The 28,000-nt window shown below is 35.2% G+C and overlaps 1 protein-coding gene across 1 annotated transcript; it reads right to left on the bottom strand.

The window, feature by feature from the left end:
• Nucleotides 1–28,000, bottom strand: LOC113069465 (ubiquitin-conjugating enzyme E2 E2). Its single transcript, XM_026242556.1, has 6 exons — nucleotides 27,840–28,000; nucleotides 23,886–24,068; nucleotides 20,420–20,470; nucleotides 3,996–4,128; nucleotides 1,795–1,942; nucleotides 1–799 (listed from the first exon to the last, which is right to left on the bottom strand). The coding sequence occupies exons 2-6, from the start codon at nucleotides 24,059–24,061 to the stop codon at nucleotides 702–704; spliced, it is 606 nt and encodes a 201-aa protein (XP_026098341.1). The 5' UTR covers nucleotides 24,062–24,068; nucleotides 27,840–28,000; the 3' UTR covers nucleotides 1–701.

The following is a 28,000-nucleotide window of genomic DNA, read 5'->3' as shown; positions in this document are numbered from 1 at the left end:
TGACAATTCAGCCACAGTGTTTATTTATGCTGTTTTTCATGAAGCAAGTGCACAACAGTCCATTCTGGCCAGAGCTAGCATGTAGCAATATGTACACATCATTTTTTTTGTCCTTTTCATATTGTTTTTTTATTTTTATTCACAAGCAAGCCTATCGTCCAATGGCCGCCATGACATTGAGTTTAAAAAATACATACAAACAAAACAAGAGGGCAGAGTTTGCAGTTACATGCATGGAAACCTTACTGACTTCTAACAAAAGGAGAGAGAGGAGAAATTAAAGAAATACATTATACAGTTATGAGAAACTCAAAGTAGTTCATATAAGCTGTATTTGTTCCTGATGCCACTTTAAAAGAAAGGATATGCATACATTAAGTTGAAGGACAATAATAATAATAATAATAATAATAATAACAATAGTATTCCTTTTCTCCCAAGGGAATTCAAACATTCAGATAATTGGAAAATAAAGTCCCAATCTACTCTTTGTATAAAAAGAAGCTTTCAAGTCAACAAAGGAGAGTTTCTTCACAGAAAGGTCTACAGGAAGTTGGAAGGAAGAAGGGCCAGATCTATTGTTGCACTTGGTGAGTGTGCTTCAGCAGACGGGGAGAGAGAGGTAGAGGCACAGCAGGGCTGAGGGGGGTATAGTGTGTGTTTGAGTCGAGGACGGGACGGGACGGGACGGGAGCCAGGCTTTATGTGGCGTATCTCTTCGTCCACTGTTTAGCTATTCTGTCATGTTCTGTTCTGTTGGTCAAGTACTGTGTGGCGATGCTCCCGACCAGAGGATCCGCTGCGGACACGAGCCGTCATCAGCACGTTAATCGACCGGATACAAGACACATTTCATCTGACACTTACAGCTCAACTACTGCTCATGCTTAGGGTTCATTTACTGAGACCTGACTAGGGCTGCACAGCTGGAGGAAAACTATAATAATAATAATAATAATAATAATAATTCTTATTATTAGTTGTAGTAGTACTAAACAAAAGAAGAAATTACATAATATTTTGTGTAAAAAAAAAAAAATATATTTAAGTTATTTTAATAATATAATATTATCAGTAGTCCTACTAAACAAAATGTCAAATATTAACCACACAAAATATTTTACTGTAAAAAGTAATATTTAAAAAATACATTAAATTAATTAATTTTATATAAGCATTTTTTTAATATAATATTACAACAACATTATATACACTTATATTATTATTATTATTATTAGTAGTAGTATTAATTCCTCAAATATTATTATTTCTTATTTTTGTAATTAGCATTATTATTTACATTTTAATTTAGTAGTAACAATAATAACAATTACCATTATATTTTTAGATAATTATATTAATATATTATTGTTATAATTATTTTTAATATAAATATTTTTTCATTTTACAGTACGATTACAATATTTATGTTATATTTCTTATTTTGTTTAATATCTTATGTAGTAGTAGTAAAAAAATTATATGTTACATACAATTTTGTAATATTTTTCTGAAATATAAATCATTTAATATTTAAGAAAATATCCTAATAAAGTTGAATAACAACAACAAATAATATTAATAATAATAAAAATAAGAAATATAACATGGCATATTGTAATATTTTTCTGTAAAATAATTAATTTTAGATACAAGGAAAATATAATAATGAAGTTTAATAATAATAATCATATTTTATAGTGCAACTGTAAAACTGTAAGTCCCGCACTGCTTGTGCTAGACATGAATGATGCCTCAAGTCGTTACGTGATCAGAAGAGTGTGTGAGTCTCACCTGGGTTACAGTCTGTGAGGAGAGAGCAGATGGACAGCAGCACCTTCGAGATGGTGAGCGCCGGGCTCCAGTTGTCCTTCAGGATGTCCAGACAGATCACACCCTGACTGTTGATGTTACAGTGATAGATCCTCGTACGAAACGTTACCTGCGAAAGAACAAGACATTCAATGGAAGGCTGAGCCTGACACGATTGATATCGAGCTCTTTTTGCCTTCTTTAATTTGTTTTGCGACATTAGTGCACCATAAATGTGACCCTGGAGCACAAAAGCAGTCTCTAGTCTCTGGGGTATATTTGTAGCAATAGCCAAAAAAAAAAACTAAACATTGTATGAGTCAAAATTAAAAATGTATCCTACCGTAAATATATCAAAAACTATTTATTCATTAGGTATATGCATTGCTAAGATCTTCATTTGGACAACTTTAAAGATGATTATTTTCATTATTTTGAATTTTGTGCAACCTCAGATTCCAGATTTTCAAATAGTTGCATCTCGGCCAAATATTATCCTATCCTAACAAACCGTACATCAGAGGAACGCTTGTATGGTTCAGGGTCACATTTAAGTGTGTGCATGCTAACCACAAAACCATAAAAAACTGGGCCATGCAAATGGCAAATTTTATTTATATGTTCCACTGTTCTGTTAAAAACAAATCCTTTTAATCAAACTAACAACACCATAAATTTCCTGCCTGAATCAGTTTCTGTAGATAATATCTGAGGTTATGCCACACCAAAAGCATCATATACACAGGAACTTGCCACTTTATGAACTAGAAACTGAACTAAAAAAAAAAAAAAACAGTCTCAGCTTGTTCGGTGTACGAAACATCTGTGCAAGAGCCCGAGGCTTTCAGGGCAAACCTTTAATGCACCCTGACATTCCTTGCCTTGAGATTCATGACAGTTTAATTGCCACCAGAACGACTTCCTTTACCCTGTCCACCTACAAACCCACAAGAGCCCAGAGAACAAATGCATACAGGACCGGACGTCTCGAAATGAACATCCTGCTTTACTTAGGGTTCAGAGACCAATTGGAAAGACAATGACAGAGACACACGGACCCCAGGGATCTTGAGTTGGGGAACCAGATTCAGGAAAATAATTGGAAATTGAGTAGCAATTGTTAAAGAAGCAATAGGGCTGTAAAAAAAAAAAAAAAAAAAAAAAAAAAATCAAATATTCGTTGAATGCAAACCCGTTTTAGGTGTGCGTTGAGGGAGTCTTATCAGTGGAGCACGAGATGCGATGACGGTGTAAGTGTTGTTGCATTATAATGTTTTGTTAGCCTTTCCAGTTGAATGCCACTAGATGCTGCATCGCCGCTGCTGCATTGTTCATTAAAAATATTGTGGAAAAGAGAACATCAATGCAGAGAAGATCTTGTTTACATCAAAACTGAAACCAAGCTGTTCACACAGATGTCACACTAGAAAATGTGTGAGATATATGTTCTATCACCGTTGCACTCGCATCTTGCACAAAGGAGCCGCATGTTTAGAAAGTTATGTAAAGTTTACCTTTATGGCTGTGTTTTTCCCCCATCCCATTGCATATCATGTTATTAAATGAAGGATGTGCTTGGTGTGATTGGCTTTCCACCCTTTGTATACATACATGATGCAGTTCTGTTTATAGTTTTTAAAGCAACTTAATTAATTATAATTGATTCATAAACATTATTTTAAACATTATGCACTTTTTTCCTATAGATAGTCATGTTATCTTATGCTTTGAGTAAACATGTAGTAGTAATTTTTTGCTCGATGCACCATCTTGTAGCCTCAGGAGAAAAGCCAAAAGCTTTTCTTCACCTTAACTGAAATTATGCATTTGAATTTTGAATATAATTTGAATTTGGATCATATTTAAGTACAAAATTCAAAATTTTCTGCCATTTTGACAGCCCTAAGAAGTAAGTAGAATTTTAATCAAATCAAGTTTATCTGCTCCAAGTAAAATTTGTATTTTAGTTTTTCCCCATTGTTCAGTACACATTACCCGTTTACCCATTAGGCTGTGTGATGCTATGTATACAATACAATTTATTCACTGCAGATAAGATGCACAGGTTTGCACAACACTTCCCAAAAATGCAAAATGCTCTTTAGATATCCTTGAAAACTCATATCAGTCATCCCCTAAATTAGAAGCATATTTATGCAGCATGGATATTTCTTTGCTCTTACCTTGGGTGGTTTAAATGGGTAGTCAGGTGTAAATGCAATGTCCAGGAAAAAGACCCCTCCTTCATACACAGAGCCGGGTGGTCCTAAAATAGTTGACCTCCATTCATAGATATTGTCTCCTTTGGGGCCGGCGCTGTTAGTGGAACAAAGACAAGAGATTTGAGAAGTTAAACAGGCACTGACCAGCCATTCCGGGAAGATAAATCATCATTTATTTATGAGTCAAACACTAAGAACGAACAAGACATTGAAGACACATCAGCATCTGCTCATGCTAAAAGAGACGAAATCATGCAAAACCAGATGGACTCTCTCTCCAAAGACCATTTATGAAAGCTAACAGGCTTAGAAAATCGCCAACTACCTCGCCAACTACACCATACATTACTAGTGCACTTCAGGGAAAAAAAAATTAAATGCTGGAGAATCATAGAGAGATTGTTGTAGAGGTCATAACCAAGTAGAGATAACTTTTATAATCAATTGCTCGGATTAGTCAAAAATAATGAGTTATCCTTATAAAGAAGACACTTTAAACATGCCACTTTGATGTCATGAAGATTACTTAGAAACACTTAAAAATCTAAGAAACAATGTCTTGTTTTTTTTTCAAACTTATGCCTATTCCTCCATCAGATGGCGACATAGTTAATGCATAAAAAAAAAGGTCAACAAATCTGCTGAAATGATGCTGACGGCTGAGCTGGTGAGGAAAGGAAAAACAGAGGACTTTAGAGCACATCTTGAGCTCGTTTGTCAAAGGGCTGCCACATCTGCCGGATTCCCTCGTGATAAGTGTCATATCGAAGATTTACGACTCGCTCGACTGCTGTATCTGTGCCAAACAAACAGACCGGGAGAAGATCCAGCCCATAATAATAAACAAGCCTTAGATCTGTGCTCTGATAAACAGCAGCAGACACATTTGAATATGTGCTAGTGTTGTGGAGTGTAGTCCGTCCTGTGTTTTTGCTGATAAACAATTGGCAAGAGGGAATGCATGTACGTTCAGGACAAGGGATGGAAATCTTGTTCAAATGAATTTCTTTACAAATACCAATCCATATTCATGACCCTGTATGTTCCAGCAAAAGATCATGAAGCACTGTGGATACAGCAATCATTGTAAAAGATTAATGGTAAACTAGATGTTTACATAGTCAAGAGAAATGTGAATTGCTGCTAATTGGTTGCTGGGGTGTTCTGGGAAATTTTAATATTGTTAATGAAAAGTTTGACGAAAAATGTTTGTTAACAAGCTTTTTTTCCCACAATGAAGACGAGATGACAATAAGGACAATAAACGATAACTATGACTATATCAATATGCGATATTATTGATGATAAAAGATGAGACTAAACTGTATTTAAAACAATAAAAACTACATCAAAGTTTATTTATTCATTTTTTTTCCTCGACGAAAATAAGAGAAACTATTATCGCGGACTGCTGTACACACCTCTACTACACAATCTTTAATGAGTGCGGTTGCCAGGTATCAAGCGTTCAAATCCACAAATCTTAGCTTCTCTATTAAAAGGATATGTTTTCTGGACGGTTTGCTTATTTTTATGCAATCTGGCAACCGCAAATGCTCACTCTTCAAAGTGGAAGCACAAAAGATGATCTGTAAACAGAGAAGTAAGATGAAGTTTAGCAATCTCCATGTGAGATGTTCGGCATAAATGAGAGTAGCATTTAGCCAGTCTGTTTTCTGTCAAGAGATCTTGACTACATTGTTTGTGATTGTGGTCGCTGAATAAAATGCACTTACTAAACAGCTGTTGTTTTAATAGAGAAACATTGTTGCCATTTGGAATTATTCAAATGATTTTACTGTGAAAATGTTTTGTGTTTGATTTTGCAAGTTTTCGTAATGTAGACAGAGTCCATGTCTAAGTCTTTGATATTAATTTATATTAAATAGCCTATAATACATAAGTACACTAGATGAGGTGAAATAACCATGTGTATGAATCCACATTCCACTGATTTCTACTTATTGGTGAAAATGCAATACCTGAAATGTAAAAATTAATCTCAAATGACAATAATCTTTGATAAGAATTTCGAAAAAACAAACAAACAAACAAAAATAATTATTTATATATATATATATATATATATATATATATATATATATATATATATATATATATATATATATATATACACACACACACACACACACACACACACACACACACTATATTTTCAGCATAGTTTTTTTTTTACTGCAACTTTTTAGCAAATATATCAATCTGTTTTTCAGCTCACTGTTTCTGCTTCTGTTTTTAAAATAGCCATGTCATCTGCAACACTTAATGGTATTTCAGTGTCTTAACAGAGAAGTAATGCACACAGGAAAGTTTGGCTCTAGATAAAAAAATAATGAATGAATATGCCAATGCTAGGCTGTTCTGGAGGGTTACTAGGTTGTTTCTATATGCTATAGTTTGTTTAATGTAGTTGCTTAGGCGTAAACGCTTCTAACAACTATTAGATTAATCAAGATAAATTATCCAATTTATTTTTAATTATTGTTTAATCACTTTTTTTCATAAAAATAAATAAATAAATCAGTATGTCCGTTTTAACGCCCTTCAGGTGGAAATGACACATCTGATCATTAACAGCACACCTTTCCTCAACAATGATTTGAGGAATTATTCATGTCTGCTGCTCAGACACTGCAGGATGACGCACACAATGAAGCTTAATACCCCGTTTAAATAATCCAAACAAATCACTAACTGCAAGTATGAGTAATAATAATAACACTGACGCTTGCCTTGGCAAACACCACTAATTACACACATTCCACTTTTCTAGTGAATGCTGGTTTCCTGCATGGGTAACAATAAAGGGAGGAGAAGCTTAAAATTGCAGAAATTGTTTTGTATATAATAATGTGAGAGGCGTGATGTTGAAATGATATTCAGGAATGATATTAGGAAGATTTTAATTTCAAATCTCAAGCGGTCAGGAATTTCATTCCACATTTTCATTTTGGCCTGGAGCAACAAGTAACATCAGATGCGATCAAAGTTTCACCGGCAGAAGGAACGAAATGGAAACAATACGCTCTAATTACTATGTGAAAAACGATCTGGGAAGAAAACATCTGTAAGATGACCGGTGTCATTCAACAGACAGTGTGGTTGTGCTGGTTAGGATCCTGTTTGTGAACTACAGCTCTGCTTTTAACACCATCATCCCAGATACCCTCCTGATTAAACTCACCCAGCTCTCTGTACCCACTTCCATCTGTCAGAGGATCACTAGCTTCCTGACAGACAGGGAAACTCACATTCAACAGCCGCACCATCAGCACTGGTGCCCCTCAGGGGTGTGTGCTGTCCCCGCTGCTATTCTCCCTCTACACAGTATCTGCACCTCTACTGACCCCTCTGTCAAACTCCTGAAGTTTGCAGATGACACCAGAGTCATCGGTCTGATTCAGGACACTGACGTCTGCTTACAGACAAGAGGTTAAAGGGATAGTTCACTCCGAAATTTAAATTACCCCATGATTTACTAACCCTCAAGCCATCCTAGGTCTATATGACATTCTTCTTTTAGACAAATACAATAAGAGTTATATTAAATCATGTCCAGGTTAATCCATGCTTTATAATGGGAGTGGATGTAAATGTATCTATAATTATTTCAATACTTTATTTAACATATTTTCGTATATATCAGGCTTATTTAGAACAACAATCAATAAAATATTCTATTTAAGGAATACAGTGCAGATCCCAACAACAAATTAATTGTGATTTTTAATCTTTACCGATGTTTGCCCCAATCGTTCAAACCACTAGGTTTTACCCATTTGTCACCAAGTTTAAAATATAACAATTTTGTATGATCACTTATTCTGTTATATAATTAAAATAAGCATTTAGTTTCATTTTTACATAAATATATGTATTTATTTCTCAAAAAGTATTTTAAACATCAAAGCAGGCACTTTACTTGCATTTAAATTAAAATGTGTAAATTTTATTTGATGCATACCACCAAAAATTATGTTTTTGTACAGTAAAAACAATTTAATAAAAAAACAAAATCCGAAACAATATATATGCTTTAAGTACAATGTGAAAAATGCCTCTGTAAAATAAGTCATGCTTTTCAACATGCGAGTATTTTTCACTGCAAGTGTTGGCTGTAGTTCCAGCCATAAATCAGAAAGTGTCAGCACTGCTGAGGTGTTCAGACTGCAATATGTTGCATTTGCTCTGTGATTCTGGGTGGTTGCTTTGTAACTAAAATCTCTGACCAAAAAGCCAAAGTGTGCACAGAAGTTTAATACTTCGGTTAAAGGGTTTGTTTAAATCACTAAGCCACGAACGATAATATTCGCACTAAAAAGTCACAGGACAAAGACTTCAGGGTACATGCCAATGCTGGGGGTTGCCCGGCAACAACCAACCCCCTCCTCCATCAGCACCACTGGCCACGGTGAATGGGTTTAAACACCGCAGTTAACCGACCTTGTTATTGAGCTTTCAGCTTCCTACTGAAACTCATTAGACTTGGGGGGAAATAAAAAACGCACTGGTTCAGCACTACATGAATCCTTAGCGCTTATCTGGAAAAAAACAAAACAAAAACATGCATTGAATTCCTTTTTAAACACTCTGATAACACTCACATGTGATGCAACCCCGGCTGCACAAATAGCAATAGGCTATATAAAATATATATATAAAAAATAAAAGCTGACTAACAAAATTAACTATTTGCTAAATACACCAATGCAAATGAGTAAAGGTCAACTCACAGAAACAGAAATAACAGATGATGTCTCATTGCTCAAAGAGAGTCCCAGTGGCCTAGTGGGAAATGCAGTTACATTTTATAAAGTCATTAACATTATAAAAGCACAACAACCACCTGCTCACAGTGTTATTAAAAGGTTAGATGCCTAATGTTTTTTAAAGACCAAGTAAGCAGCAGTATTTTAGTGCTCAACATTTTTGATGGTTACAGCTTGTTAGGAAAGGTTTTCCCTTTTATAAAAGTACATTTGTGTGTCTATGCGTTTATTATATTGTATATGTCCTATAAGGGAACATCTTAGATGTGTGCTCAGGGGTAGGGCTGAAATGATTAGTCTACATTTTCCTGCATACAATCCAATAGAAGAAGACACGCTTATGAGAGAGCAAATGCAGCCGAACCATTAAAGTGGAGGAAAGTTGCACAAAACTACAAACAAACAAAAAAAATTGTGTTAAAGCCCCGATATACTAAAGGCCAAGTTCTTTTGTCGTTCTTTGCTAAGGGGTTAAAAGAAGTTCGATATATATGCAGGCAGCGCTTTACTGTTAGCAAACATCCCGATGCTGTTGAGAAGAGTAGCGTGTAAATGTGCAAATACGTGCTGCATGCTTTCTTCTCAAAAACAAAATAAACACAACAAATATGACAAAAGTGGGAAAACAGCAGTTAAGAAAGCATCTGATCATAGCAATGTGCAATTCAACACTCCAGTAAATTTATGTTACGTTAAGTTTATTGTATAGCACTTTATGCAATTGACTGCTATAAAGTACCTCTATAACAGGGCTCGAAATTGAACCGTTTTGGCTGCATATGCTCCCAAAATGTAATATGTGTGACCCCAAAATATATTTGGGAGCATTTGTGCTAGAACGCATGACTGTTGTGGTTGACCTTCTTGAACTTCTTGAAGCTGGGAGCACCAGTTCGACCATTTAAAAAAAAAAAAAGTTAGATTTCGACCCCTGCATATGAATATGTATAGAAGGCAAGGCAAGTTTATTTATATAGCACATTTCGTACACAATGGTAATTCAAAGTGCTTTACATCAAAGAAAGTAAAATAATCATGAAGAAAAATAACTAAAATAAAACAAGCAATTTTAAAACTTTTAAAATTATTAAAATGTTAATTAAAATTTCAATTTAAAAACAATCAATTTAAAAACAGTTAGAAAATGATTTTATATTTAAAAAAACTGAAAATATAGTGCAATCAGTTCAAATAGAACATGTTTAATGATTTGCAAAAGCTGAATAATCAATGCTTATTGATTAATCAGTGAAATAATCAATGATTAGTCGATTAATCACTCTAATAATCGATTATTTCACAATAATAATTTGCTGCAGAGCTACTCTGGGGCAACTGCAGATGAGCATTCATTCTTGCTCAAACCATCGCAAAATCACACCTGACAAACAAGACAACTGCCATCGCTGACAACCAACTCAGTCACAGTGCCAACCGCATCCACTGCCAAAATGAATCTGCTAAGATCTCCCATTCACCTGAGCCGACAGACCATCGCTGCACTTTTCCCAAACAAACGCTCATCCCCCACACAGAGAGAGAAAACCCTCAAACCACAACCTACTTATTCCTGAAGCTGCATCTCACATCTCCTCATGACTAACTGTACAAGCAGTCGACTAAAAGCTCATCAAAGTTTGATGTTCTGACTCACTGCAAATGGTCTAGTGTTACTCACACGAATCAGAGATCCATCTGAAGAACATTAAAACACTCAACAAGTACAGCTGCTCTGCGTCGTGGTCGAGTGAAGGGCTGGGGATGGATTTAAGATGGTTTCATCACAATGTGATGCTTATTATTTGCCCATTAAGAGGATAGTTCAGCCAAAAATGCAAATCCTGTCATCATTTACTCTCCCTTCATCCAACCCTGGATGACCGTACTCTGTGGCAAAAGACGAAAATAAGCCACTTTCAGGCCGAGGTTTGGAGTTCAAAAATGTCTTATTTTCATCTGTTGTAAAAGAAATCATCTTATTTATAATATAGTTTCTTCAATGGTGAATGATGACAATTTTGGAGTGAACTTTACCCAGAAATAACAGTTAAAGTGTTTGTGAATAAATTCCAAACTCTTAATCAATGATTCGTTGCACAAATCACTCAAAAACATTAAATGGAAGTGTTTATGAAAATTGTTTCCTTTTAAAATGGCAGAAAAACATACCACATAATCGTATAATTATGCAATTACATAATTTCATCAGAGATGACCATTGTCATTTTTGAAAAATAAAATAATACAGTGTCAACTACAAAACAGACCCATTATTTAATGTTGTCCAAATTGAAATCGATCTGAATTCTCTGTTCTTTTGGCTCTTAAAGACTCCAAAATGTATTCAATAAAACAGTATACACCAATTGTTTACTCTTAAGGACAGAGCTCTCTCTCTTTTTCTCTGCAGGCAAATACATTATAGACCTTAGTCAGGTTAGACAGCATTCTGAATTGTACATGGATCAAAACAATGCTGCGAGGGATAGACTTACAGTCTTTTACAATGGCACACACTATATTCATTTAGCCAAGTGTTTCCATGACTTGTGAAGCGCTGCATCAAATCTCAATCACAAAGCAAATCTGACAGCAAGCAACATATTGTCAGTCTTTATTTGCTTTTGTACCTTCTGCTTTACTGAGCATCCAATTACTGCAAAAATAAAACGCAATGCAATGTGAAACAATGTGTGATTATTAATGTGTGGGCTGCAGGCAAGGTTGCGCGATCTGTCAGTGTGCAAAACTAATTAGCAAACACACATTCAGCCAGAAGGTCAGAGCGGAATTAAACAGAAGCTGCAGGCACAGACATAATCAACTATAAAACCAGCAGATTTTAATGTAACAGGTCTGACATGTTTAATCAATGAAGAATTTAGTAGATGAAAAGGTTATTAAATATGACTCTTGTTGATGCTAGTTGATAAAGATGGACAATGCGGTTTAGTGCACACCTGAGAGAGCGTTATAAAAAAATTACTTGCTCTAATTTCACCACAAACCTGCGGGAAAACGAGGTTTTGAGGAATATCCTAGATAATGAAAGTAAATTAGGACTGGGACTCAAAAATACTGCATCTCATCAACTGTAAATGCAAGATATTTCCTGCAAGATTTCTCCATCAGCCTGTGTTTGAGTCAAAGACATTAAGATGTCCGCGTCAAAAGAATTGTACAAAAGTGATTTTGTGTCCATAGAAAGCACATTAAATGTAAGTAAAATGTCTACTTTTAAGGTTTCAAATAAGTTTTTGGAGAATAAAATGTCAAAATTTGGTTGAAATAATGTTACATTGTCATTCAGTGTGACACAATATTTATGCAAAAATTCTAACAGCATGCGTATTCTGACGTGTATATATTAAAATATCTAAATGAAAAATGGAGAATACTAAATTTTATTTTTGTTTTAAATTATTACAAAATTCTTACTGACAAATGGGCAAAACCTAGGATAGTGTCAAATGTTAAAAATGTTAAATTACAACTCATTAGTATTTGAGATGAAAGTAATTAGTCTTTTAATATGTCATAAATTGAATATTGTTTTAAATATGCATGACAAGATTGTTACATGTTGAATTGTTGAATGACATTTTACTGGGTGTCTTCTGTAAATCAGGTGAAAATGTATGATATTTATTTTTTGCTCAGGAAAACAAAAACAAAGTTGAAATTAAATAAAACAGAAAACTTTCAGATTTTTTTTTTTTGGGGGGGTGGGGGGGGGGGGGTGGACTACAACAGTTTAAAGCAGTATTACACTTTTTTTATGCTTAAACACTTTTTCGTCTTTGACCCGTTTACATTACAAATGATTTAACCTGGATATATTCATACTCAAGCTGCTTTTCAATGCAAGTTTCTGTTACCCAATCTGCTCAAAGTTGCATTGATAGATTTATTTTACTTTTTTATTTATTGATTTTTTTTCCTTGAATTATTTATTGTACTTAATTTTTATTTATTGATTTATTCATTTTTTACTCTATTTTACTTCATTGATTTTAATGATTTATTTTGTCTGATTATTTTTGTTTTGGTCGATTTTACTTGATTGATTTGTTTATTTGTGTTTGTATTTTTACTTAATTTGATTTATTTTACTTTATTTGTTTTGCCATATCAGGATCAATCGATGCAATTTCTATTCATATTTTAGGTCGGTTTTCTAAAACACACCAAACAAATGTAGACAGAAACAGCTAGCAGCCAAATATTTGGTGCATCTCTAGTCCATTCCTCACACAAACCTTGAAATAAAATGCACTATTTCTATTGATTTACCTACTTTAACAGAAGAAAGAAAGTCAAGAGCAACATGAGTTTATGTATATGACCACATTTTCTTTTTTTTCAATGACTATTTGCTGTAAAATGTTAATATAATCACCATCTCTATCCAAAGAGACATTATCTGCCTGAGTTCAGCATTTCTGTGCAGCGCTCTTCTGTAATTGTGTATTCATTCAGTTAATATGGTCTATTATGCAGTGCTGCGGTGGTTATCAGAACAGGAACTTAATGAAGCAATCTTCTCTTTCTCTGACCGTGAAATACCCCGCTACCAAATTACGGCTGCGGCAGCTGTCTGTGCTCTCTCTGATGATACGGCTTCTTTTAATGGCACTGTCCAATAGCTCATCTTGTGCACAAATACGCAAGCAATTAGTTCCGAATCGAGCGCTTGAGAGGCAAATATTTGCTCGATCAGGGCCCAAGTGAATATCCTATTACAAGATGACACAATAGAATTTTCCATGTCAGTTTAACGTGTTTATTCTGCCTGGCTGCCGAATGCGGTTTCAGAAAAGTACCATAAGACCCTTTTAGCGCTTCGATTGTTCATGTAATCTGATTTCCACGCAAATCTATTAGAAATGCCAGGGGGTTAATATTAAAACTTGGGGAATTTAGGAGTTATGCTACATATCGAAATCAAATTCCGCCGAAAGCAGCCAAACAGTCGGCTCATTTGCTCGCCTTAGGCCGACTATGAATAATGCATCACAGATCATTATAATAATAAACAGGCTTTGCACACTGTGCATGAGTGAGAGTGAGAATGGACACTTGCATCATGAAAGTGAAGGGAATTCATCATCCTTCTGCTTTGACAAGAAAAATAAAATAAAACTGCTTCACGGTAAAGTGAATGCTTTAAACCTGAGAGAGAGTGGAAACTAACACACCGCAACAACTTTCATAAATAAACCAATAAATAAATAAATGGGTAAATATTAACGATAAATGATTTTATTAATTATTAAAATATAGTTAAATAAAAATTATATATAAATATGATATACAATCAAATAAATTAATACAAATAGATTAATTAATAAACAGAATGATTCAAAATAAATCAAATTGTTTCATGGAAAATATAATTTAGAGGATTGCTTTTAATCTGAGAGGAACAGCAAACCTAGAACAACAACATTAAAACATTCAAGGACGTCAATCAATTAATTATAAACAATTGATAAATAAATATTATTAATTAGATATAAATAAATAAGCTTTCAAAGAAAAACTCTTTAGATTATTGTTTAAACCCGAGACAGTAAACCTAGCACAACATTACAACCTTCATAAATGATCAATTAAATAAATATAAATGAGAGAATATTAAGTAAATAGTATTGATGAATGAACAAAAATTTACATTAATAAAATATGAATGAAATAAAATATATAAATAAAATAAAATTTATAATAATAATAAATAATAAATATGATATAATCAAAGAAATTAATAAGAATAAATTAATGAATGTTTTTTAAATGAATACATATATAAAGAAAAATAAAGAAAATTTTAATGAATACTTTAAATCTGAGAAAAACCATAAACCTAAAACACACACACACACACACACAACCACACAAACAGACATAATCAAGAGAGCTTTCAATGTTTCAATGAATGTTTAAACCTGAGCAGGACTGTAAACCTGGCATAACAACCACCTTCAAGTTTCACATAATAAATAATTAAGGTTTCATTAGTATTTTGCACGTGAATAATAGTTGCATATATAAATCAGGAGAAGGTATTTTAACAGTCAGAGAAACACTTGATCTTTAAGGAGTGATGATAGTTTGTGCTGGGATAAACACTGCAGTGTGTTAAATAAACAGCTAAACTGTGTCTCTGCAAACACATCCAGAACACACAGCGCTTGGATAACACTTCAACAAACAGGTAGCTAGTGTGATATGTTAAGTGTCATGAACTGACGATCACAGAGCCAAATCCCTCCTTCCTGTTTGTTCTCGTGTTCAGACATGATCCCAGCGAGCAGCGCAGCAGGATATGCCAAACGTTTCCTGCCTTCAAGAGTCCAGTATTGAAAACGACTCCACACCAGGGCCTGCCAACATGAGCGCAGCTGTCTGAAAACACTTCATAACTAATTCATATCTGTGCGTTTCTTCAACTACTACAGGCACCTTAATGTTGCAGGCACTGATCTTTACTGAAACAAACACATTCCAATGTTTCTTTGGTGTTATATTAGGGCCAGACTAAAATTGTCTTGGAAACATTTTACCATTTCAGCTAAAATGTATAATAATACCGTATTTTTCGGACTATAAGACGCACCTGAGTATAAGTCGCATCAGTCCAAAAATAGGTCATGATGAGGAAAAAGACATATATAAGTCACACTGGACTATAAGTCGCATTTATTTAGAACCAAGAACCGAGAGAAAACATTACCGTCTACAGCCACGAGAGGGCGCTCAATGTCTTCAGTGTAGACTACAGGAGAACTGAGCAGCACTGAGCAGCATAGAGCGCCCTCTGGTGGCTGGAAACGGTAATATGTTCTCTTAGTTCATTTCTCTCGGTTCATGTCAAATTAATTTTGATATATAAGTCGCACCTGACTATAAGTCGCAGGACCAGCCAAACTATGAAAAAAAGTGTGACTTATAGTCCAGAAAATACGGTAATAATGATACATTTATTTATTTGAAGTCAGGTATATAACGATTAACAGTGAGCTGGTTGAAAATGTATTCAGAACGGTTGAGATGCAAAACAAATCGTGATACAACTGGAGTAGGAGTTTATATAAATGCATCTCTGAGGGGAACTGACTGTCTTTAGAAAAGTGTACGTGGTATTTTCTTTACATCTTGCGTCTGAACAATGCATATTAAAGTAGTGTTCATAAGCAGTTCTGCTTTGTTTACAGCAGTAACCCGGGAAACACCGTATCATTGCAGTTCGTAACAGAATTAAATGGAGAAAATTAAACCAGTTAAGTCTAAAGTGAGGGCCTTCTGTCTGACCATTAGGAGAACCAATATTGTGTGTGTAGAAACGACATGAACTTTTCCCTCTCTTTGATTTTAATTCTGTGTAACAGCTTTTATTTCGGGTCTGAGATGGAGGCCTTCAACACACATGATCATTTCCCGTGGGGTCGCTATGCCCCTCCCCCCTCATGAATATGCATATCCTCCCCGCTGCAGCTAATGGTCAGGAAGTGAAAAATGACTGGTGCAGATTTCCCCCAGGACCGTAATGCTAATCACTAGCCGGCAGCATCGTGGGGGACGAGAGATGACAGTCCGATCAGCTGCTGATGCAGGCGTCTTACAGAGAACGACACAAAACACAGACTGCAGCCGCCCAGACAGAGATGGACACAATCTTATTGTAGCTAATTAATAAATTATCTTTTTAAATATGTTCTTATATTACACCGAATTCATATATGAAATACATTTAAGAAATTATTAATTTAATTGATATAAATAATTAATTTAAAAGACCTTCAGTCAATTAAAGCTGCGGTAGGTATCTTTTGACACTCTAGCGGTTAATAAACAGAACTGCTTGCATCTTGCGGAAGAACATCGTAGCCGGATCTACTTCTCTCTGTTTATGTCTATGAAGAATCACAAAGGTACTGGGTTACTCCGCCGCGGTACCCCCGAAGCAATCTAAAATAGTCCGAATATAAACACTTATTATAGGTGCACCCTAGTGATTCAGGACAAGCCAAAAACACGGTTTGGAAAATGGATTCATGGTGTACTCACTTAATATATACATTTTTCTACATTTTGAACACAAACAAAGTTACGGACCGCAGCTCTGATTGGTTGTTTCTTACCTGGAGCGATGGAGTTTCTGCAAATGGCAACAGGACACTGGGAGGAGCCAGAGGAGCTTGATTTTTTTCACAGATTATCTGTCTCATATTCTACTGTCAGGACATAATGACAGGTTTAACAAATATGTCAAAAATATATTTTTTACAAAAGTTACCTACTGCAGCTTTAAATAAATTAAGAAATAAAAGATAAATTACATTTATATATTTATACACACATACACACATTGAGTACACCCCTCACATTTTTGTAAATATTGTATTTTATTTTTTCATGTGACAACACTGAAGAAATGACACTTTGCTACAATGTAAAGTAGTGAGTGTAAATTTGCGGTCCCCTCAAAATAACTCAACACACAGCCATCAATGTCTAAACCGCTGGCCACAAAAATGAAAATGTCCAAACTGTGCCCAAAGTGTCAATATTTTGTGTGGCCACCATTATTTTCCAGCACATGGAGTTCAGCAGAGCTTCACAGGTTGTCAGTGGAGTCCTCTTCTACTTGCTTCACCTTCTGTTTGAGGATGCCACACAGATGCTCAATAGCGTTTAGGTTTGGATACATGCTTGGTCAGTCCACCTCCTTTACCCTCAGCTTCTTTAGAAAGGCAGTGGTCACCTTGCAGGTGTGTTTGGGGTCGTTATAATGTTGGAATACTTCCCTGCGGCCCAGTCTCTGAAGAGATGCTTGTCTTCAGCAAACTGTTCGAGGGTTTTCTTTTGCATCATCATTAGAAGAGGCTTCCTTCTTGGATGACAGCCATGCAGACCAATTTAATGCAGTGTGCTGTGTATGGTCTGAGCATTGAACTTCCAGTGAGCAGTATGAGAGAGTGAGTGATAACACCAAATTTAACACACCTGCTCCCCATTCACACCTGAGACCTTGTAACACTAACGAGTCACATGACACCGGGGAGAGAAAATGGCTAACTGGACCCAATTTGGACATTTTCACTTGTGTGCTCACTTTTGTGGCCAGCGGTTTAGACATTGATGGCTGTGTGTTGAGTTATTTTGAGGGGACAGTAAATTTACACCGTTATACAAGCTGTACACTCACTAGTTTACATTGTAGCAAAGTGTCATTTCTTCAGTGGTGTCACATGAAAAGATAAAATACAATATTTGTAGAGAAAATGTGTTACAGTATTTATTCCTAGACCTCAGCATTTAGTCTCGAATGTTGCCTGTTGTTCTCTTTGTTGACGAAATCCTATTACCGTCGGTTCAGCTCACAGGCACAAAAACCTGTGCACAAATATCCAAAGAACACCTCCAGCTTTCTTCCGCAGCCGGGATAAACTCAATATCAATTTGGAGACACTCTCATTGATACGGGGAAGAGTTGAATGGAAGGCACTCTCACAAAAACAGCGGCGCTCAATTCTCGCTCGTATCTAGCCAACAGCTTACAAAGTAAACCTGATTTATTATTACACTGGCATCTGGTGTGTCATTCGTCTGGCAGAAGGGACACATTTCTAAGGTATGAATGAAGTTACAGGGTGACAAAGAAACCACAATATAAGAAATGAACTGTAAGAGCATCCCTCACGGTCATGATAATTCCTAAACGTGCAGATTTCAGCTCGTTTGCTCCGAGCTATAATTGTGAAGACGGCGAATATGATCTCCAGTTACTTACAGACATCTATTTATTCTGAAATAACTGATATTATCTTTATCCAGCAAATCCAGCTCTTAATCTAAACAGAAACAGTGGCACTTTGGAGTGAAACACACACCGTTTGTGCTCCACACATGAATGATGTGCTATTACAGATGCAAGGTGATAAAAGAAATCCATGGAAAATAAATCTACCTGCAGCAGCCTACAGATAGTGTGTAAATTGCAAGAAGTCATGAGACTGTAAATTAATTTATGCCACCGTTTGACCGCATTTGACCGTTTGATTTGAGTAAAACTAGCGTCATATCACATCATAGAACTGTAGTATCACATACACAGAACTGTAAAGGTAAACATGTCAAAATAAAAGTATTTGCCAGAAATATATTACTATTGTTCAGCAGAATGAACATAGCCCACTACTACAACTATTAAAACGAAACTAACATAATTTAAGCAATAATCATACAACATTTTATTTTTAATAGTAAATCCCCTTTGTTTACCAAAAAATAAAGTTTGCTTAATTTTTGATAATTAAAAGATGAATTAAATTAATGTTTTATGCCTTCATCTAATAACCAGAAAAATGTAAATAATACACAAAATTTCAGAGGGAAAAAAAAATACAGTTTTTTAATGCATTTAAATAATAACACATGCTTAAATACAGAATTAGACAACAACAAAATATATGTTTTTGCAGTAGTTTTTGGGGGGTTATTTTTCCTGTAAAGATAGAGATATATATCGTATATCAAGATATAGCAAAATATATTGAGATATATTTTTTGCTCCATGTTTTTGAATATATAAAAAAAATTATTAAAAAAAATCCAGAAAAGATTTTAATAAATGCAAATAAATAAAATTGTAAACATTTTTTTATTATTATTATCTTAAAGTATTATTATTTTAAAAAGTTATTATTATAAACAATTAATATAATCTGATTTAAATAAATTGTATTTAAATTTTATGTACATTTGTTCAGGGGATAAATAAATGTATGACACTGCCCATGGATGCACTGTAAATGTCTTTATGTAAATGCAGCAGCAAATCAGCTTAGAAAATTGGTTTGGGATACATATAAATGTAAAAATTTAAAATAAATAAATTAATTAATAAAAATAACAACACATAGGTAAATAATTTGAAATATATACATATATATTTTCTTCATTTTATAATAAATATATTATTATAAATAACAGCATACGCTTTTATCCAAAGTGACTTATATACTGGCAAAACATTTTTTTTTAAGTTTGCATGCACTGTATGTTCCCTGGGAATCGAACCCACAAAAAGTATTTGCTTAAAAAAAATAATATAATAATATTATAATAATAAAATTAATGACAACAACAGTAATTATCTGATTTCATTAAATTGTATTATTAATAAACCACTCAGAACCCCTTAGAAACCGCATTGCAATGCCCACAAACCCCTGACGAGATCTTAATCCAAACAGATCGGCGCAATCCAAACATGTTTCCCCATCTGGCTCACGTGACACTGTTCAGAAGCGCTCTGAAATGCAGTCTCTAAACGCTGGGGCTAGTGGGTAATTATTCTCCAGATGCAAACATGAGGGCAAACCAATGACAATGTCAGTTCCAGTTATATGTTTTGTTAAGGTCTGGTTTTCCTCCGCGCCCCCGGGGAGCCCCATCTTCTCACTCGCCCGCCTGACAGACTCATCAACACACAATAACCATTATCCTCTCTCGGCCATTATCTCTCTCTCTCTCTCTCTCCATCAGAGGCCAGCACAAAGAGCAGCACATTTACAAATAGCAGTCACTTACCTGCAGTTCGGTGGAGGGTCAAGTGTGATTTCTGCAAGCTCCTTCTGAATCCTGCAACACAAGAAAGCATTCATTTATTCAACAAGGCGATGTACATGCAGATGCTAAATAAGCCTGAATGCTTAAAACAGTTTGACGGCATCCTCACTTTAGAGCATTTTTACACAAGTGCCTTTGCACAGTGCTGTAGCTTTACAGGTTTCTTGAAGTGTATTGGAGACACAGCTACAGTTCTTCTGTATTGAATCTGTCTCAGTTTCATCTGCTTCTTCATGCTATTCCAGACAGACTGATGATGATCAGATCATTTCACATAGATTGCACAGACATCTCTATTTATTTAGGCTTTTTTATAATATGTTTTAGGTCTTTACAGCACTTTATCTATGCTGAGTGGTTGCTGTGTGCTTTTGTCTTGAGTAGTGATTTGTATTTTTATCTTTTATCCTTGCTTACTTGTGAGGTGACCTTGGGTGTATTGAAAGGCGCCTTTAAATAAAAGTATTATTATTATTGTTATTATATCAATTTATTTTAAAAATATACAAATTTTCTTTTATAATAATTTACATGCATTCATTTAGCAGATGCTTTTATGCAAAACAACTTAGAAATGAAGATGATGATGATGAGTAGTAGTAATAGTATTTATTATTATTATAAATAATAATAAATAAACAACAACAATAATTGCATTCAATAATGTTGCAATAATAATATAGAATATATATTAAAGATTTTGTAACTGCAAAAATGCATTAGTTTTTCTGGCTGAAATTGAATTTATTGCATAATAATTTTTTAAATGCAAAACAAAATATCAATATTTTTAAAGAAAATTATTCCACAGAATTAACAATCATAAGCATAATTGCATAAAGATAAAAAAAATCATTGTTACTATTTAAAAAAAAAAAAAAAGAAAAAGAAATGGCAAACACCAATCAGGGACAGACAAGCCGTGTTTCTTCATAATCGTCAAATCGAGCAACGCAATACCTTGTATGTTTTTAAATGCAGCTATTCAAATGCAGTACGTGATCTAATAGATTTCACCATTTTCAAAACGTCCATTAATCCGTCACCCCACTTCACGTCCCTGGCATCTTCTGCGAGTTTGGAGGGAAAGCAGCCTCTTACAAAAGACCCAAACACGTGTATGCATGGATACTTTCGAGACTAATTCACAAATACAAACAAGCCGATCGATCTATACACCTCTGAAGCGAAAAAATGATAAAACGTGCAATATAGCGTCTTCCTCAAGAGGGCGCTTCCAGGCCTTCGAGCTGAATCTCCCATTAAGGGCTGTATTATATAGAATTTCCCAGACAGTGGACTTGACTATTTAAACTTTCACTATATATACACACTTGTGACCCTGAAGCACAAAACCACTCTAGGGTGTATTTTAGCAATAGGCCAAAAAACACTGTATGCGTCAAAATCATTGATTTTCTTTTATGCCAAAAATCATTAGGATATTAAGTAAAGACATGGTCCTTACATACTGATAAATATATCAAAAGCTATTTTTTTATTAGTAATATGCATTGCTAAGAACTTCATCTGGACAACTTTAAAGGTGATTTTCTCAGTATATTGATTTTTTTGCACCCTCAGATTCCAGATTTTCAAATAGTTGTATCTCGGCCAAATATTGTCTGAAATAACAGACACTGATTTTATGCATGTAATTACAAACATTTGTGGATTGTACTTTGAGCAAAGACTTTAATGTTTATATGAATGCAGGCCTTTATGAATGGAGCATGTCTGGATTGCTGTGCTCGTGTGTGGATTGTCGAAGGCATGAGACGGTTTTCACTCCATATGCGAGCGATACCTGTTGTTATCTCAGAGGTCAGAGCAAACGAAGGCGTGTGAAATCAAGTGCTTCATTTCCAAGAAAAGTGACTCACACACACACAGTAACTGCAAGCATCATGCCCGTTTCCTTCGACAATCAGCTACAACAGGAAACCATACATCATCAAAACATCAACCTTGAGTAGTGGGTTGCTATTTGTGGGTGCTTCAGCCACACTATAACCACTGAAAAGCAACAATAAGAGTAAGCTGTGCAGAAGATAAATGCAATGTTATAAATATGAATATATTTTATATAATAATACTAATAACAATAATGTTAAATACAAATTATATATGATATATAATTTATTGAAAACAGCAAATTATATAATAATTGTTTTCATAATAATAATCATTTTAATAATAATATTAGTTACATATAAACTTTATATTTTTTACAAATTATTTTTAAAAATTTATTTATTTTTAATTGTATTATCGTCATCATATTAAAAATACTATTAAAAATAATAAATTATATTTTTTATGTTTTTATAATAATATTAATTATTATATTTAATTTTTTGTAATAGTATAAGATTTATAGTTCTGGATGAAATCTGATTTTACGGCGTGACAACTGAAGTTTTTAACATGGTTCATTCTTTCTTCCTCGGAGTTAATGGTTGGCATCCACAGTTGCATGAAGACTCGGCATGTGGGTGAGTGAATAACTCTTATTTTTGGGTTTACGGTTACTGTGCCGATTTCCCATAGCTAGTGAAAATGCACAAGCTAACTGTTTTCATTTGGAGGCCTCTCTTTCTTGAGCAAACATTTTTGGTGTTGCCGTCCAAACCCTTAGGCTTTTCTCATTGTGAAACATCAAGCACAGACAAAAACCATCCACAGTCCAAACCGGCCTGTTTGGATCTTGATATGAACTCCAAAGCAGACGGAACAGGATGCTGCAGTCACTGTTATAAAAAGCACAGCGTCCCAGGCTCAACTGATTGCATAATGCCATCGTACTGCAGTCAGGCCTTCAGAGAATCTACAGCGTTGCCTACAAGGCCGAATGTGGGACGGCATTTAGAGAACAACAGAAATGCAGTGAAGCGAACTTCAGCTTACTCCATGTTCATTGTTCATACGTCCTTCACAGCGATAACACAGATCCTTCTGGTGTTAAAGCATCCAAACGTTATGTTGCTTTTATTATACACATCTGCATTTGCTTATTATACACTGCATCTCAACTGATGGGCTGTGGGTCTTTTCTAATAAGGTTGTTTGGTGTTTTAATGCCTTGCCAGCTTCTTTGACTAGTTAAGGGCGAGTACATTTTCAAATGGTAGAAATCAGCCAAATTATAGCGATGCCTAGACATTTACATTCATGCATTATTGGACCAAAACCATGAACAAAACAAGACTACATTCAATACTGATTCATGCTTGGACTTTCAATCCGTTTATATGATAAACACTTTTGGCGCTGCTGGGTTACTACTTAATGTCAAGTCATGTGCCTTATACAGTAACAGAACCAATGCAAACTTCAAGAAGACATTAGTGTTAATATATTTCCCATAATGTCCCATTTTTGCACCGCTGAAGCAGATTTGTTGAAAAGCAAAGCGCCGGAGCGTTACCTCTTGGCGCTGGTGGAGAGTTTGGCAGCGGTTTTACTGGAGATCTTGGTCTCCTTCTTCTTGGGCGCCACCAGATCCCGCTCCTGCTGAGGAGGTGCTGTCTCCCGCTGCTCGATGTCTGAACTCCCTCCGCTTGTGCTGGGGCTGTCATCTGGTCTCTGCACCTCACTAGACATCTTGGCCCTGGAAAACAACAGGATTCACACACGATTACATTAGCAGACTGTCGGGTGAAGTCACTGGGGTATGAAGTCAATAGCAGCGCTGAATTAAGACGAATAAACAGTGATCCCAACTGAAATAGAAAGCAGAGGAATAGGATTAACTCTTTACAATAGTTTTTTTGTGTTTTAATGTACAATACTAATTATCAGTCTAAACACTCAGCTGTAATTAATAAACAGCATTTCTATGGCTGCATGCAACAGCATCTCATTCTGAAATTAATCCCACAAACACACATTTTCAAAAGGATGAACAAAAACACGGAATTTATTTGCAAATCAACCATAAAAACACGTCACATTCATTTCAGTGCAACCATTTACACAATAAGAGTTTTACACACGATTTACAGATAAATCTTTGTTCTTGCTTCAAGGCCAATCATTTGTCATTTTCCTCAACGTTAGACTAAAACCGAGGCCTCGAGTATAAAACTTTTCGACCTAAAGATTACGACCTAAAAGTATGTGCATGCATTTGTTAAACCAGTAATGGTAATGCACATTTCTTGGGCATCTTATATAAAAGTGTGTAGATTTTATCCTTAAAATTTGTACACATGAAAGGAAGATTTTGCATGTGCACATAATTTCAACCATGCATATGTACATTCCCACCCGTCTTCCCCAAAAATGGCCATATATGGAGCTTATAACACCTAGTTTCACTGAGCATAACCTCATGTGATTTCCATATGCATATACGATATAACCTAGAATCCCACAAAACAGAATTGCTTAAAGAATTAGTCAATTTATCTATGTAATAGATTTAATTTCAATGCAACGATTAACAAAAAATTGTTTAGAAAATTATTTTCATTCTTATACGGTTTCATAATACAGGTTTATTATTTAAAGTCAACAAGAAATAAAAAACGACCCCGTTTACTTTAATGCATGTTTCTGGTCTTATTTTGCACATTATTCCAATAACTTCTATATGTAAATATAACGTTCATTCTGATATGCATCACACTACAGTCATTTCTCAATGGATTAAATCATGGAATTTAAAGCAGGCATTTCCTGTACGTTCACAGGAAGTAGAGAGAAATGAAATGATACCCTAGAAATTTCTCCCAGACGTTTGATCACCGTCAAAACATGATTTGGATGTTTATCTGATCTGCACGGGCGATGCTGCTCTTCTCAAACGATGAGCAGAAATTCTTTCTGCTGTTATCAGGAGATGCAAGAGTGAAGAAACCCTCTGATCAAGGGCTTTAAAAGCCACACGAGTCCAGCTAATAAATACCTATGGAAACTGTGCTCTCTGCTCAGCATTTAAATAAAGATAAAAGATGCATGAAGTGGAGAGAAAACCCACACATACTGAGAATAGAGACTCCACTTCAAAGTTACCGAGCCGGGTGTTCACATTAGGTCACCTCCTTTTCAGCTCCAAGTCATAAATGATCACAGATACACCAACAGGAAGGTATTAACACTTCTGAGAGTGGATTTTACGGGTCAAATCATTTTGTGATAATGTGGGAAATGAGACATAAAACATTTAAACTGCAGCGCACATGCAATCATGCCAGAGAGTTAATGGCTCCAAATACAGTCAGTGTGCTTGGGTTTTATTTTTTATTTTTTAGACACAATACTGCTGGTTAAGGGTCCTGCTTGAGTTATTTCCCTTCAAACAGAGCACGCTTCGTTCCAGTCAATGATAAATCACATCAATGTGTGAGTCTCAGGTTCTGTTTAGCGACCTTTAGTCCCTTGTTCACTCATTCAGAGGTAATGTATCTTAATGCTTAAGATCTGGACGGAAATTAAAAGGCTAAAGCTCTCACGGCCTGCACAAACCTGACCATTGAACAAGAAAAGCAATTCAGTCCTTCAATATACACACGGTGAGGTAGAATAAGAACAATTCTGAACCCAAATGTAAAAGGTATTTTTTAAAAAAGGTTAAAATTTGACATAATATATGTGTGTGTATGTGTGTATATATATATGCATATAAATACGGTATATATGCACACACACACTGCTGTTCAAAAGATTCCTGTGATGCACAGCTGTATTTCCAGCATCATTCCTCCTGTCTTCAGTGTCACATGATCTTCAGAAATCATCCTAATATGCTGATTTATTATCAGTGTTGGAAATAGTTTTGCTGCTTCACTGTTTTGATGAATAGTTTCAAAGAGTTTAAAAGAACAGCATTTATTTTATTATATTTAAATATATTCTAACACATCCTTGCTGACTGAAATCATTCATTTCTTAAAAAAAAAAAAAAAAAAATACGGACTGCAAAATTTTGAACGGTTGTGTATATTGTTACAAAAGATTTATATTTAGAATATATGCTGTTCTTTTTTACTGTTCATGCATCAAAGATTCCTGAAAAAAAAAAAAAAAAACGTATAACAGGTTCCAAAAAATATTAAGCAGTAAAACAGTAATAAATCAGCATATCAGAATGATTTCTGAACACTGAAGACTGGAGTAATGATGCTGATGAAAATTCAGCTTTGCACAGGAATAAATTATATTTGAAAGTGAAAGTGAAGTGACATTCAGCCAAGTATGGTGACCCATACTCAGAATTTGTGCTCTGCATTTAACCCATCCGAAATGCACACACACAGAGCAGTGAACACACACACACACTGTGAGCACACACCCGGAGCAGTGGGCAGCTATTTATGCTGCGGCGCCCGGGGAGCAGTTGGGGGTTCGATGCCTTGCTCAAGGGCACCTAAGGAGTCCAACCCTCTAACCATTAGGCCACGACTTCCCCACAATTTTAAGGTACATTAAAATAGAAAAACATTATTGTAAATGGTTATACTATTTAACAATATAACTGATGTTATTCTGTATTTTAATCAAATAAATGCAACCTTGATGAGCAGAAGATACTTTTTAAAAACACAAAAAATCTTACTGATCTCAAACTTTTGAACTGCAGTGTGTATATATATATATATATATATATATATATATATATATATATATATATATATATATATATATATATATATATAAACATAATTTTTTTAAAATAAATAATATCTCTTCAGGAGTGTATTTTTTAATCCCTATGTGCACCGTATATATATATTATGCGTATTATATATATATATATATATATATATATATATATATATATATATATATATATATATATATATATATATATACACTGATATCCACAATAGCACATAATAAGGGTATGTACTATTTTAGGTCCACAAAATTTTTACCACAATATAATAAATGTGCACAACAGCCCAAAAGGGTGTCACCACAAGATCAAGGGTTTTCCCCATTTTTAACTCCCTGTCAGTATGTATCTAGTGTATACTAGACTGTGAAGGGCACTGTAGGGAATGATTGAAGCACCTGGCTGTCAGATTGCGCTGTTTTCGCAGAAACCCTGCCGCTGCAGCAGCTGCGTGCGCGATGCGCGTTATGCACGAGCGTCTATTCATGCGGGAGGCCGCGAGCGCTTCGCAATCCCGCACAAAATATGCGGATCAAACGCGCCCGTCGAGCTTCAACCACGATATCCTCCAAACGCCTGGGAAAAGCGTGAGGGGGAAAACCGTGCAACGATTCCCCCGTGATGACCACGATGAGCAACTGGCTCGGCACAAAGGAGAAGGCTCGTCCCGCACATCCCCGCACACACAAGCACTTTCTCGGGACATTTAGCGACTTTTCACGCACGGGCGAAGGGCTCTGACGGACACGCGAGGGTATTTACCTGCCGAGCGGCCGTCGATGTGGAGTCCCGGTTCTCTTTTCCTGGATGATACCGTGTAGTCAGAGTCGGGCCGTCCGCTCGTTCTCGTCTCGTCGCTATTTAACTGAAGGTAGCAGAAAAAAGCGATTACAGAAACTGAAGCAGCCGGACCGCCTCTACGC

The sequence above is a fragment of the Carassius auratus genome, unplaced genomic scaffold (assembly GCF_003368295.1).
Source record: "Carassius auratus strain Wakin unplaced genomic scaffold, ASM336829v1 scaf_tig00001604, whole genome shotgun sequence".
Taxonomy (NCBI): Eukaryota; Metazoa; Chordata; class Actinopteri; order Cypriniformes; family Cyprinidae; genus Carassius; species Carassius auratus.
Note: the sequence above shows the minus strand (reverse complement) of the source record. Positions and strands in the feature narration are given on the sequence as shown.